This window comes from Leptopilina boulardi, unplaced genomic scaffold (genome assembly GCF_019393585.1).
Source record: "Leptopilina boulardi isolate dan_hultmark-lab unplaced genomic scaffold, ZJU_Lbou_2.1 LbouV2_300, whole genome shotgun sequence".
Classification (NCBI taxonomy): Eukaryota; Metazoa; Arthropoda; class Insecta; order Hymenoptera; family Figitidae; genus Leptopilina; species Leptopilina boulardi.
Window position 1 is genome coordinate 1,474,108 of NW_026137864.1, and position 16,058 is coordinate 1,490,165.

At 28.1% G+C, this 16,058-nt stretch overlaps 1 protein-coding gene across 5 annotated transcripts in view; it reads left to right on the top strand.

Annotated features, from left to right (window-relative positions):
• Positions 1–9,393, top strand: part of LOC127282519 (neurogenic locus protein delta) — a 247,978-nt gene extending 238,585 nt beyond the window's left edge. For all 5 annotated transcript variants that reach the window (XM_051306793.1, XM_051306797.1, XM_051306794.1 and 2 more), the window contains one exon: positions 6,159–9,393. In XM_051306793.1, coding sequence (XP_051162750.1) covers positions 6,159–8,043 — 1,885 coding nt within the window. In that variant the 3' untranslated portion in view covers positions 8,044–9,393. The remainder of the gene's footprint in view (positions 1–6,158) is intronic.
• The last annotated feature ends 6,665 nt before the right edge of the window (positions 9,394–16,058 follow it).

The window sequence follows — 16,058 nt, forward strand, 5'->3', positions numbered from 1 at the left end:
ATAGCAAAAAATTTAGCTGTGGTTACTAATTTTGATACATCCGATAGCAAACATCATTTAGCATCTGTAAGCAATTAAAGCATTTTTGAATAAAATTGCCTTTTTTTTTTTTAATAATAATAATATTAATTAATAGATTTAAAATATCATTTTTGACATAAAAATTGCGTACCTATGTCTTCACATTATTTTATTTATTATTTTAAACAGACATAACTGAAAATTTTTAAAATTAGTATTAAAAATCTTTTTCCTTTTCAAAAAATAAAGTTTATGCTAAATTCTCACATTAAATATACATCTAATTTAGAGATTAAAATTTTTTTTTTTTTTTCCGTCGTTTATAGATAATTATAAAGAGTATTTATTTTAAAGTGATTTGATAATCTGAAAAATAATACATCATTAGTCCAATTATAGACTAATTAGATTATTATCGTTTATATATCATTTAGTGGAAAAAAAAAAATATCAAAAATTTATAATTGCACTTCCAGTGAAGGAATGTTTATGATTAAAAGAACAAAATTTGTCCATTATATATATAAAGAATCTTTTTTACTAAATTACCGAATGAGAAGGAAGTTGAGTAAATTTTTAGATTCTCTCTTTCTCTTTTAGTGTAAATATTCATTGAATGCAGGAAATTCAAATAATATATTTAAGAATTCAAGAATCTCTTTTTTTATATAGAAAAGGTTAAAAGGGAAAAGCTAAGAGGGGGGGAAAAAAAATGTGAAATTCATTGAAATGAAATATGAAACGACCTTGCATTTTGCTCGGTGAGATCAAAGAGATATGAAAGGAATTAAAAGCCTATTAATGCAGTACTTGGCTGCACTTAAACGCTGATTCAGCCTCTACGCGCGGTGTCTCTCTCTCTCTCTCTCTCTCTTACTCTTTTCCTCAAGGGAGAAAATTTTCTGCAAAAGCTTCGAATAATCAGAAGCTTATGTAAAGTGCACGTTGGTATTTTAATGTACATTTTTTTATATATATATAAAAAGAAAAATAATAGTAAATCTATTTTATTTGTTTTTTATTCGATAAATATCTTATAATTTTTTTTTTTTTTGCGGAAAAGAATAATTTTTTGAATATATGCGAGGGAAATTAAGAAGATGAATTATTGTCGCGGTACGATATAAAATTTATATATAAATAACGTCGATAAAAATCTCGGTTCCATTTTGCGCCGTTAACCCGAGCTTTGAATTTAACTCGATCATCTAATTACTCCACGGCCGAGGTTAATTGTCCCGTTAGCTGCATAACCTCGAGAGCTTTGCCTCAAACGACGTTTTGACGTTCGTCTCTCTTTCATTCGTCTTCTTTACTTCTTATTCTTATTCTGACATTTAACTATATATGTATATATATATATACGTGTCTCTTTATCTTCTATTATTTTGCCCCTTCCATATTTATAATATAAATACACCTTGGTTAATAGTTCCCTCACTGAGAGGTGAGAACGATAACAACAATTTCAATGCTCGTATTCGGTATATATCGATTTGATACCACTGGTATGTTAGATGTTAAACTGACGCTCGTGGGAAGTGTTGAGAAACTTTTATTCAAGAATTGAGTCTGAATTTTCAGTTTATATCTTCTTTGACCTTTATTCCACATCACTTTCCTTCCCTATTTCCAAGTCAATTTCTATATATATAAGAAATCAATTTTTTTTTCCTTTTGGAAAATTATCTGTAATTGGCGTTTTTTCAATAGATTTACAATATTTTATTTATTATTATTATTATTATTATTATTATTATTTATGCATTTTATTATATTTTTAATTTATTTTTATTTAAATTAAAAAAAGGTTCGATGGAAAATTATTTTCTCGTCCAATTGAATTCTTTTTTTTTTGAAGTTTTAATGTTTTGTTCTTGTATCTTGTTACAAATTTGAGTTTGAAATATTTTCGAATTTTTTTAAATCCTTTTAATCGTTTTTAGTTAATTTTCTTTTTTATTATTATTATTGTAAATTATTTTTACTGTTATTATTATTATTTTAATTTTGAAATATTTTTTTTGAATTTAAAGACTCATGCGCATTCTAAATATCCTTACAAAAATTTTTTAGTAAAGAAAGTTTCTTGTTTTTAGTAAATTTTAAGGTTATTTATTTATTTATTTATTTATTTGAAACATAACGGGACATGCCCTTTCGTACAAAAGTACTCCTAAATCTAAAAATTACAATACTAAATTTTACTAAATCTAGGTAGCCACTTAAGAAAAGATATTTTAGTTTTCGTTTAGCAAGATATTACGTTTTTTCTTTTTATTTTTTTATGTAAAATTTTCGAGTTTTCAAAATTATTCTTAATGTATAATTAAAGAAACTGGGAAAATTATGGGAAATTTAAAAAAGGGGGGAAAAAATATTTAAAAAATTTAAAAACTGGACAAAAAAGTATGGGAAATTTAAAAAAGGGAAGAAAAATTATGAAAAATTTAAAAAGAAGGGAAAAAATTATGGAAAATTTAAAAAAAAATATATATATAGAAAATTGAAAAAGAAAAAAAAATATAGAAAATTGAAAAGGAAAAAATAATTATGGAAAATTTTAAAAAAAAGAAAAGTGGATTTATAAATAAATCAATTGAAAAGCGAACCAATTGCAGAAAATAAACGAAAATTCCCCTCCGGTTAGAATATTATAGGTGATCGAATGACGCTTATAGGCAATATTCGTAATAGACATGACGAAGACTTAATTTATGAGCACAAACTCAATGCCGACACGAGTTTTTTTTTTTTTTTTTTATCTTTTTTTTTTCTTTTTTCATCTTCTAATGGTTGATCATCACTCGACCAATTATTGCGTTCATGTTATACGTTGGAATTTATAGTGTATAAGTGTCGATTCCTATGAAGTGGATTTTTTCTATCTATCTCTCTCTTTCTTTATTTGATTAGGAGAAGTTTACTTAATATCGCTTCCTTTACGGTATAACTCAAAAGTTAAATATATACACAATCTTCATTATCGAGAGGTTTTCTTATTTTTTTTTCTTCTCAAAAAAAAAAGAAAGAAAGAAATAAAAAATGTGTTAACTTCAATTTTTCTAATTAGAATATTTCTTCTCCGTGTCTTCTCTCTCTCTCTCTCACTCTTGAAAGTTTCCGTCATGAAATAAAACGTGTGGAGTTAATTTGAAGAGTATTATATAGAAATACTTGGTAATCTCTAGCCAATGTTCTCTCTCTCCTTCTCTTTTTCTCTCATAAAGTCATATATATATATGTATGTATGTATGTATGCAAGAATGACTCATCCCCATTGACCGCTCTGGAACTTTACGTGTTTTTTTTTTCACTTCAGTTATTTTTTTTTTTCCGAAAATTATAGAAAATATTTTTTTTATTTATTTCGGAGAAATTTAAAAATAATTATTTATGTCAACGGTTATTTGAAAAATAATTTTTTTCGGGGAAATTTTTTTCGAAACGAAAGCTCGAATACAAAAATTTGAAATTTAACTATATATCTTTTATCAAGATTAATTTACTAGATTGATGAGACTATTCTTGAGGGACAAAGGATTTGAATCTTGTCAGAACCTTAAAGTTTTATTCAACTTTTCAAGATATATATTTCTGACTCATGAATTAAAGAGAATATAATGATGATGATGGATTAGGATTAGAGGTCCAGGGTTCAGGTTTTTAAATTGTATCAAATTAATGAATAGACCCTTAATGAAATATTTGTCAGTATATATGTAGATACATATACAGTATCCGGTGTTTCATTTTCTAGGGGGGTCACTTTCCAAAAAAAGGTCATGGAACTTACATATACTCACTTAAAATAAAAAAAAAAAAAAAAAAAAAAAAAAAAAAAAAAAAAAAAAAAAAAAAAAAAAAACAATTTGGATTCTTCTTATTTCAATTCGTATTTTCCATTTTAATGTGATAATGTGTAACATAACCTCAAACTAAAAAACTATTTTTAACATAAACAAAATTTTTTTAGAAAATTTAATTAATAATAATAATAATAACAACAAAAATTATAATAATAATAGTAATAATAATATTAATAATGATAATTTAATTATAATCAATTTTGTCAGATTTAGTAACACACATTTCAGAAAAAAATGATATTGTATATTTGCCGCAAAAAAATAAATAGTCGAAAATAATTTTTTTATTTTAAAGTTATGTTACTAACCAATTTCTAATTAATTATTAGTCAAAAAATAACTAAATAAGAAAAATAGTCAAATTTCACTAATTGAATTAATTAATAAAATAGTTTTACTAAAATTTTACTTATTTTCGCATAAATTAAAAATTAATATTATAAGTATAATAATTAGTCAGTTTTCATTTTTCGAATTATATATAGCGTATTTGACAGAATTTTTATTCAAAACAAATTTTTAGGTACTGAATTTTAATATTTTTCCGAAATTGCAAATTATCCGAATAAAAAAACAATCAACAGTATATAAGATTTTGGCGCGATTTTTAAAAAATTGTCCAAATTGTAATTGCGGGGGGAATTTTAAAAATTGCGACAAAATCTTTTGTTTCGGTCATTTGTAATTTCACAGACAATTATAATTTGTCATTTTAAGAATTTTATATGATGAAAATTGTGTTAAATAAAAATTTTATTTCTAACAAATTCGTTTAAAAGTAGAAAATTTAATGAAAATTTTAAATCAAAAAGTAAAAATTGGTCCAAAAAAAAAAAATAATTTTTTGTCCAAAATAATTTATTTTGAAAATCGTACTTTTAAAATTTGGGAGAATTAATTTTATTTATTGTTAAAAACAATTTTCAAACTTTGAAGTTATGTTAATATGGGCCAAGTACCTTTAATCAATGTAAAACTGTTGTAAATATAACTTATAAATTTTTTTTCTTTCAACATTCTTATCAACTCTTGTAAAAATACATCCCAGTGGGAAATTGACAATAGTATACCCAAAAGAAATGTTTTATTTGAACTCAAATATAATATATAATTGAGTTAAATAAACGTATATTTGTCTTACAGTAATAGCCTCACACAAATAAATATAATTTATTTTATTAAATAGTGAGACAAATATATCATTTCTCTGGGTGTAGCCATATTGGGCCATTATAGGACCAATAATGGTCCATTATTCACTCTTTTACCAATGATAAATTTTCCACTGTGGTATAGTAAAATTCTTAAAAATCAAAATTATACACTCTAAAAATGCATTTTTTTTTTTTTCGCGAAAAGAAAAAAAACAATTATATTGGTCGTCACACATATCCTTTCTGATTACGCGGAAACGCATATTACGTGAGGTTAGAAACCGTGGGATCGGCCCCATTCAGATTATACGTGGAGGAATCGTCATGAAAATTTCGGAGTCTATCGGCGAACTTGTCATCAACTTGAATACTGATGAATAAAAGGTTGTAATGTGCAACGACATTGGCGTAGAAAGAGAAAAAGAGAGAGAGAGAGAAAGGAGACGACACCCGCGTGGTTGCACCCGGTTCGGTTAAATTCTCGTGATGCTTCGGCCGGTTTCGCTTGACTTTACCTGAGTTTTCGTATATGTGTGTTTGTATTTAATAGTGTATGGAGAAAGAGAGAGAGAGAGATAGAAGGAACATACGATGAGTGGCGATGGTATTAGTGGGCAGAGCGAGCCGCGCACACACAGAGGAGCGTAACCTTTCCTTGACCCGCATACTGAACGGCTGTGCCGAGCCTCGAACCGTGGGAACACTCGACGACTCATCCCCACTCTTTGGGTCCTGCCTCCTCTTGCTCTTTTTTCCTCTCTCTCTCTTTCCCTCTCACTGTTGCTCTTTAATTTCTCTCTCTCGCGTTTCATCTCTTTCTTTCTCTCTCTCTCTCTCTCTCTCTCTCTCTCTCTCTCTCTCTCTCTCTCTCTCTCTCTCTCTCTCTCTCTCTCTCTCTCTCTCTCTCTCTCTCTCTCTCTCTCTCTCTCTCTCTCTCTCTCTCTCTCTCTCTCTCTCTCTCTCTCTCTTCTGGTTGCCTCTCATCCCATTCCCTTCTCCATTCGCGAGTCACGGTTCTGTGGATCCCCTGGACAACGTAATGGCCGACCACATCCTTTTTTTTTCTTTCTTTTTTGCAAAAATGTAATGAGTCCTTTTTATTTTTGTTTTTCAGATGTCATACAGGATGGAAAGGACCATTTTGCGATCAGTGTGAAATGTATCCTGGTTGTAAGCATGGAATTTGTCACAAGCCATGGGAGTGTCTTTGCGATGAGGGCTGGGGTGGTCTATTCTGTAATCAGGATCTCAACTATTGTACAAATCATAAACCATGTCGGAACAATGGGACATGCTTTAACACGGGACAAGGTTCTTATACATGTTCATGCGCTCCTGGTTTTACTGGGACTGATTGTGAAAAATCACTTTTGGATTGTCACGCAAAACCATGTTTAAATGGTGGTCTGTGCAGTATGGAACAACGTGGAAATAGTGGTAGTGGTGGTAATGAGACAACGGCAATTGGAAAAATAAATTCACAACGTGCTTATCGTTGTACATGTCCAGCGGGATGGCGTGGTCGTCATTGTGAAATTAGTACAAGATCTTGCCGTGATATGCCTTGTTCACATGGTGCAACATGTGAGGATGACTCATTGAGAGGATATACCTGTTTGTGTCCACCGGGTTTCACTGGTCATGAATGTGAATTGCAAATCGATGAATGTGCACCAAATCCATGTTCAAATGGTGGAACGTGCAGTGATATGGTCAATGGATTTAATTGTAGTTGTCCATTGGGTTTTAGTGGTGAACGTTGTGAAATTAATATTGACGACTGTCAGGGTGATCCATGTTTAAATGGAGGGACTTGTAAGGATATGATTAATCAATTTCGATGTTTATGTGTACCGGGTTTTGTTGGACGATTATGTCAGGATAAAGTTGATTATTGTCAAACAAAACCATGTGCAAATGGTGGTAAATGTATATCGGGTACAAATGATTATCAATGTCAATGTAAAGCGGGTTTCACTGGTAAGGATTGTAGTATTTTTGTCGATGAATGTAAAAGTGGACCTTGTCAAAATGGTGGGAGTTGTCGTAATGTGGTGAATGGATTTTTGTGCGAGTGTCCAGAGGGTTATCGTGGTGATACTTGCGCTGAGGAGGGTTCAGCGGTGGCGGTGGCATCGTCGGCTATAAATGTACCACCATCGGGTGCGAGTTATTGGTCGGGAAATCTTTCGAAGCATGTTGCATCGGCTGAGGCAAGAAATGAGGGTTTAACAACGGAGCATGTTGTTGTTATTGCAACATTATCGACGGCAGTGCCGGCGTTTGTTTTGGTGGCTGCAATAGCGGTGATGTGTATGAAGAGTCGACAGAAGAGGGAACAGGCAAAGGCTGATGAGGAGGCGCGTTTACAAAATGAAAGAAATGCAGTGCACAGCAGTATGAGTAAACGTGGTGGTATTGGCGGTGGCGGTGGTAATACTGTTGGTATTATTGGAAATGGCAATGTAGGTGGTTTATTGAGTAATGGCAATGGAATTGGTAGTGTTTGTACACTTGGCGCTGGTGATGCGCATATGATTAAAAATACATGGACAGCAAATAAAAGTGTTAATAATGCATCGGTGAGAGAGGATCTTGATTCTTCGTTTCAAACTGAGGATAGCTCGTGCTCGGGTTATAAGCCTGAGCCTGTTCTTCAGGATGGAAGATCGAGATCGACAAAGCAGCTGAATACGGAAGCTGCTGCGCATCGTGCATCGCATCTTTTTCAAAAGGAAAAAGAATGCAGTGTTATGGAATCAAAGAGGACATCCGTTTTTGCCGGAAATCCAACAGTGGGAGGAACAGTTGGATCGGACTCTTGTTGTGGGGAGGCGGCATTATTAAAAAGGCCGAGTACGCTGGGGGATGGAAGTCCACCCAGTGGTGGTGGTGGTGGTAGTGGACCCAATTCAGAAAGTGGATGCGGTGTTTACGTGATAGACGATCATTATAGGCATGACGCGGCTCTCGCGGCAACACTCGCAACTGAAGTGTAGCCGAAATTATAGACTATATTTATAATATAAAAACAAAAAAGTAAAAAAAAAAAAAAAATTAAATCCTCAAGACTTTTTTTCTTTTGTGTAGTACGATAAAAGAAAATAAGAGCGGCAAATGTGTTCTCGGTGTGTTTGTGTTGATTCGTCGACGTTTAAAGAGTGAATGCGCGCCGTTTTTTTTTTTTTCGTACGTCTGCTCTCGAAAGCTGTTAAACTCTATTTTGCAACGAGAACGAGGCTTGTTGCAAAACGACTTGGTATAAAAAAAATGAAAATTTTTAGAGAAAAAGCGACGAAAGAGCGAAGAATGCTGTGGGGGTCGCGCGCCCCGTCCGTTTATAAGTATTAATATTATCATGCTCGAAGCACTTTTGTACAGAACTAATTTATTATATTTGTTATTTACTATTACTGTGAACGCTATTAAATATTATTGTCACATTATGTCACACACATACACAAACACTTCACACATACATACATACACACACACATTATGTTCCAGTAATTAAGAATGAAAAAAAAAAAAAATATCTATGAATGAATAATGATGCGATGATGAGAAATAGAGATTATAGTGCGATATATATATTTTTTTTTGTAATTGACTTTTTTTAGAAGGATTTTTTCTTTTTGAATTTCTTTATTTCGACAGTATTGAATAAATCATGAGAAAGCTGAGTGAAGGGATATATACGTAACTTTCGAAGCGCATCGCTCACATCAATTCAATTATTATTTAATATAAGATTATATTAATGATGATATTTCCATTATTAATAATATTTTTTTATTAATATTTTTCCTATTAATTTTTTTCTTCAAATAATATTTCTTCGATTAATATTATTTTTTATTAATATAATGATTATTTATTAAATAATAATTAATGTAAATTTTTTTTTTGTACAATTTTTACAAATTGTTCCTCAAGAATCAAATTTTGATGAATTCCAAATTTGATTTTTGAGACGTGTGTGTTTCGAAAGATTACCCTCCCCTTCTTTTTTTGTAAAAAATGTCGATTTTTCGAAAAGAAATTTTTTTTTTTCAATTTTTTGACCCCAAATCAAAATGTTTGCTCACCATTTTTTTTTCTCTTTTTTTTTGGAAAAAAATTAATTGATGACAATACCGAGTTTAATTCGGTAAATTTTTTGTGTTCACGTATATTTTTGTTATATACGTGAAAATGAATAATTTTGAAAAAAGCAAACAAACAAAATAATTGTGCGCACAAATGTTTCCAAAGTCCCATTTATATGTTTGTTTGTGTTATGTGTTTAATGTTCTCGTTTTCGCTGTGAAAAACAAAAAAAAAAAATAAAAAAAAAAAATAAAACGAAATATACACTAATTTTCACAGCGAAAACGCGAAAAAAATCACTTACAAATGTCGATGATCTCGAAGGCAGCAAAAAAATATTTTTCAAATTGTGAACTTTCAATTATTTTTCCTTTTTTTTTTTTTTTTTTTTTTTTGTTAGTTTGGGAACTCGAAAATCAATTTCTCCGCCGTTGAGTAAAATTTCCCCTGGTGGTAAATTTTAATCAGAGGTGAAGGAATCTGAGGGTGATATTAATCAAAGAGTTCCGTAATTTTTTTTTTTTTTTATAACGCGCGAGTCATTAGAATGTGATTATTATTTTTCTCTCGTTCTAATGACTCGCGACTTCACGCATTTATTATCGGAAAGACTGCAGCGAATGTTTAAATATAGTATTTAGCTTATAAATAAATATATATACATAAATGTGTATATTATATTTATAGATGAATTTAGAGAAATTGAAAGAAAATGAAAAAAAAAAAAATTTGCTGCCTTGGAGTATCATAATTGTATGACAAGCGATCATTGTGTTATTATTGAGCGATTTTTGATGATTATTTATTTATGATAATGATGATGAAGATGATAGATTATGCCGAAGGTGATAATGCTGATGACGATGTAGATGACGGTGACGACGATGAACAAAGTTTCAATGATGTTTCTATTTAAGAAAATTTATTAATTGAAAAGCAAAAAAAAATCATCTAAAACAGGCTTGATCATCTGTCACAAACTGAAATCATGTTTACAATTTGAAAATTAGTACAAAAAATAACAAAAAAAAAAAGAAAGAAAAATATTCACTTTGAGCAGATAAAAATATTTTACTGTCACAGCGAAATATTTCTCTAAAGTAACAATATTTTTAACTGCTTCAATGTGAATTTTTTGTTATTTTTTGTTACTCTATTTTTTTCAATTGACAAATTTAGTCACCTTTTTTTATACATTGTTTTTTTTTTTTTGACAGTCTTGTATAGTTGTATTTCGTTAAATTATTTTTTTATCCCTTTTGTTGTCTTGAAAAAAAAAAATTAAATAAAAATAAAACCGTCATCTCTTCGACTTTCACAAGAGAATTGTATTCCTTTAAACGCAATAAGTTATAAGGCGAATATTGTAAAGACTTCGAGTATACCTTTTTTGTATAAAAAAAAAGAGCCAGATGTGTATATTTGTAGTAGTGTAAAATTAATATTATTATTAATATTATTACAATGTAAATAGATGAATTGTCAATATAACGATGTCTCAAGAAACGGCGGTGAACGATTAATAATGATGATACATTGAAAAAAAAAAATATGGTCTTTTTATTTAAATTTTTATTCAAATATCCCTTCGTATTTATTTTTTAATTAAATTATAATTTTAAAAATTTATTAATGAAAATTTTAAAAAAAAAATAATTAATTTTATAGAAGATAGTCAACTTTTTTTTAAATACAGTAATTAATATATATTTTCAAGCAAAATCGAAATAAATCATTTTCATTCACTTTTTTATTATGAGATTTTGTAATTATGAGAAAAAAAGTTTTTTTATTCTTCATTTTGCTCTTTCTTTTTTTTGGTTAAGAGAATTTAAGTTTCAGGAAAAAGAATATATATATATATAGTATAGGCTCCGCTAACGAGCTCTGAATCAGTCGTAAGCACGCATTTACAGTAAACGCAAGTCTTTCCACGAAGCGATTAAATCGTTTAAAATGGCCAGACTATTTACCTCTGAATTATCAGTAATCAAGAATGTGCCGAAATCAGAAACTTAAGTTAATGAATTAATACTGTTGAATTATTATCATTATAACTTTATACAAATATAAGTACATAAAGAACTTAATTTGCGAAATGAAAAATTTCGAGAATTTATAAAAATGAATTAAAATTTAAATTAATTAAATTAAATTTAAAAAAAAACGAAAAACTAATTTATTAATTTATTAGATTGAATTCTTGTATTTAACATCAGAAATTTATTTATATGTCCGCTGGAGGCATTTTATTTATTTATTTTATTAATATTTGATGTATTTTTAGTCCGTTAGCATTTTTATTCTAGTAGTACCATTTTTCGCCACTGTGTCTAAAAATTACTCTTATTGGTTTTAACTGGACAAAAATCCTACTTTCAAAAGTTCAAAAAATTTTCGACAGAGAGCGCTTCGCAGTAACGGACATCAGAATAAAATTCATTATTAATATTGAGTTTTTTACAATAGAATGTTTTTAAAACGAAGTTATTTATTCAATAGAAAATATTTAATTTAATTAGTAAATTTATTTATTTAATTTAATATTATTATTATTATTATTATTATTATTATTACTATTATCACATGAAGCGAAGTAGACATCGACCAATCAAAATGCACTCCCTTGCGGCAAAATAACAATTTCCACGAGAGACTAAATTTTGATTGGTTGAAATTTATTCTGATAATCCGCGAATCTGCACCACGTGACTGTAGTACACTTAATCGAATTTTTTATTTTATTCAGAGTTTCTGGCAATTTGGAATTTTTTAAAAACATAGAAAAATTAAATAAATTTTTATTTATTTTAAATAAATTTTCGTTGAAATTTTTTTATTATGTAAATTTTACAAATGTAAAAACGAAAAAATTATCATGTCCAATTAAAATCTTTCATTTCAATTGTTCTCTAAGCCAATCAAAATTCATTGATTCGTTTCTGTAAACGCATCACGGCATCAGGTATCAGTTGCAAAAGTGCGTGTTTCTAATCTATATAGTTTAGTAAATCTGTGTTTCAAAAATGTGTCAAATTCAATCAAATTGAAATTATAATTTGTCATATCGGTGTCGTCTCAATTAATTCATTTAATTTGTAAGTAAATATTTATTATAAAATACTATTATATTTTATTCAATTTAAAATTTATTTTTGTATATTTTTTACGTTGAGCTTTTCATTCAATTTTTATCACTAAAATTGTTCTTGCTTTTGTGTATATAAATGGTGATTTGGAAAACCGTATGATAGAAATTCAAAAGAAAACAAACAAAATTTGTCATGTTTTAAAATTCGATATGATTAAAATTCAATATAATTAAGTATTAAAATATAAAAATTTACTTTCTTTTGTTCTGATTTTTACTAAAGAAAAAAAAATTCTTTGTAGTTTCTGCGCATAAAACGTAACAAAAATAACGCGTGTCTTTAGAGGTTATGTTGCCAACAATAATTTTATCAAATCTCTATTTCAATTACTCCGTTTGGCAATAATTTATAACTCTTCAATAATAATTTATTTATTTGATAATAAAAAAATTATTAAATTAATAAATAAATTGATAAAAATCTTTATTATCTTCAAAAAAAATATATATATGTGACAGTCCCCGAGAGAAGGGACCTTAGCTCACCAGAGGTCAATATTGAGTTTTATATGGTAAATGATAGATTTTGAATTGCTTTTTCACATGCAAAAGTCAAAAACTGATTAGGATAATTTCTTTTGACACAATAACATTTTGAAGATGGGTATGTCAAGCGCATTTCGAGGCGGATTGTGGCACTCAAGAAATCAGCCCCACTACTTTACTTACACAACTATACTCTCGCGTACGTGAGCTTCGCGTACGTGAGACCCGAAGATACACGAAGTAGACGAAGCTCACGTATACAGAAACACAACGTTGTGTTAGTGTGGTGGGGGGACTTTTCAGAAGTTCCGCCCCACTCTTCGAGTTCCGCGTTTCTGCTTCTTCTTCAAACGCTTGCCCTGTGAAATTCGTTTTGGTGAGCTAAGGTCCCTTCTCTCGGGGACTGTCACATATATTACAAAATTCTGTCAAATAATTCAATTCACTTCACATTAAAGAGGTTCAACCCATTAACATAACCTCGAAACTAAAAAGTAGTTTTTAACAGAACTGAAAATATATTTAAAATTTATTACACCCAAATTCGACAAATTCAATTGTACAATTTTGGAAAAAAATTATTTTGAGTTAAAATTTTTTGTTAAATAATAACACAGCTCCTGCACGTGTACGTTTCTTCCTAACCTCAAAAAACATTTCAAAATTTTTAGTGGATATAGGATTTTTTTTTAAATTGATGGATTTATATGAAACTGGGAATATAGGGGTTTTTGAGGTCGCTGATTACGAATTTGAAGTTAGATTTTGAAAATTCAAAATGGAGGACAAATTTTTTGAAAATTAATGATTTTTTAGAAATTTTGAAGTTAGATTTACAAAATTCATAATGGCGGATCCAATATGGCGGACGAAAAAATGAAAATCATTCGTATCGGCTTGAAAATTGTTACTCGGGGGTTTTTGGGGTCGCTGATTAAGAATCTGAAGTTAGTTTTTCGAAATTCCAAATGGCGGACCATTAATTTTTTAACAAAAACACAAAATCAGAATTTTAGAGAATCTTTCAAAAGAGAAAAATGAGCCATTGTTTATAAAAATTGAATAAAAATTATAATTGTTCACTAATTTTTAAGAAAAAATACAAAATCTTTATTAATTATTATTTAACAACAAATTTTAACTGAAAATAATTTTTTTCCAAAATTGTACAATTCGATCTGTCGAATTTGGGTGTAATAAATTTTAAATATATTTTTAGTTCTGTTTAAAACTACTTTTTAGTTTCGAGGTTATGTTAATATGGATTGAATCTCCTTAAAATTTTTTTTGTAAATATTGGATTTTTTAATTCTATTTTTTAAAATTAAATTCCATATAAGAAAATTTCGATTAAAAAAAAAAAAATTCTTTTAAACATAAAAATTAACTTCTATAAAAAATTCGATTTAATATTAATTCTGTTTTATAGAAATTCGCAGATAAATATAAATTCGATTCTATATAAAAATTCGAATTATTAGAAATTCGAGTTAATGAGTATTAGAAAATATTCATGTATATAAAATATATGAAAAAGTATTTGATAAAAAAAAAATTTATTTTATATATACAATAAAATAAAAAGTTATCATAAAATAAAACTTGAGAAATTTTATAGAAAAATAATGTGGACAATATATATATATATATATATATATATATATATATATATTTAGATATATTTCCTATAAATGTTCATCTCAAGAATTTTCTGGATAAAAATAATATCTTTTCCGTTGAAAAATATCCAGACTGAAATTAATTTCAGAAAACGAACACGCGAATCGAAACAGGTAATTTAAACATTACACTGAAAATTTTTATTCGGTTCAACCTGAAAGGTCAAACGTTTACGAGTCAGCCGCAATTGGCGTTCACGCGGAAGTATTCGATAAGTCGGCAATCTCTTGCGCCAGTTAAAAAGGGAATATGACTTCCGATGTCAAGGATTTAAAATCTTCCCTAATATAATTAACATGAATTGCAAATCAAATGATAAAACTGACATTTATTATTATTATTAACAAAATTATAATATTTTTTTTTTGAACGTCAATTATTCTTTTTTTGACCGCGATTCATTTCGAAACCAATATAATAATAATACAAAACTTAACTTCACGTTTCATCTTCTTTCACAATGATTAATAGTAGAAACGCTAATTGGCGAAAATTTACGTAGGTTTTAAACCTTCGACGGGAAAAAAAAATCACTTCACTGGATCATATACACATATGTGCGAATATGTATCCTATAGAAATATATAATATGTGTGAAAGTAAAATCTTGAGATGATTCTATTGAGAAAAGGCAACTTTTTTTTTCATCAACCCACACATTTATTTTTGGTCTCTAAATATATTGTAAAATTAAATTATTAATCCGCAATATAATATCGTGATATTTGAGAAATTGTGTATTGTATTTATGTATATGCTAAAATTAAATATATGTTTCGTTATATATATATTATTAAATATTTTAATGACGAATTTTTATTAGTAAGCAAAATTATTATTTAACCAAATTTTAATTTATTAGAATTTTTTATTTAAAGCATTTTTATTCAGCTGAATTCTTATTTACCAGAATTTATATGTATTTAACTCCAGTTAAATTAATTAAATTAAATTTATTGAAGGATAAAATGACAATTATTGTTATCAAATAATAATTCATAAAAATTTGAATTAAAATTATCGCTTCTAACGAAAAAACACAATGCATTTTGAAAAAATTAAATATTTATTGTTAATTTTTTGTATTTCTTAAATTAAGTATGTAAACATTTCAGATTAAAAATGTGAATTGTTGAAGATTCCTTTTTCTTTTAAAAATTTTTAACAATAATTGAGTTTTAAAGAATTTTTAATTAAAAATTTTTTGTAAATTATTGAAATTTTGAAGAATTTTGGTTACACTGGAAAAAAAACTAGTAGGTTTTACTACTTTTTAACTACACGGAAAGAAATTTAGTAGCAATATTTGATAAATCTGATAGGAAATTTTAGTATTTTCTTTTTCAAACGCGGAACATTTGGGTTTGATAACGAAAATCGGTATATTTTTACCAATAATCTTTTTAGTAAATATATTCCAGAAATTGAAATTATTATTTCGTAAATTGATAAATTTATACGAAAAACCAGAAGTAAGTTAAACCAATGCGCACTTCGTTATTTACTAAATTTATATGAAAATTTGGAAAGATTATTTCGAAATTTGTTAAAACTATACTAAAAATTCGAAGTGGTTCAGTCGTGACAGATGACGACAGAAACACCAAT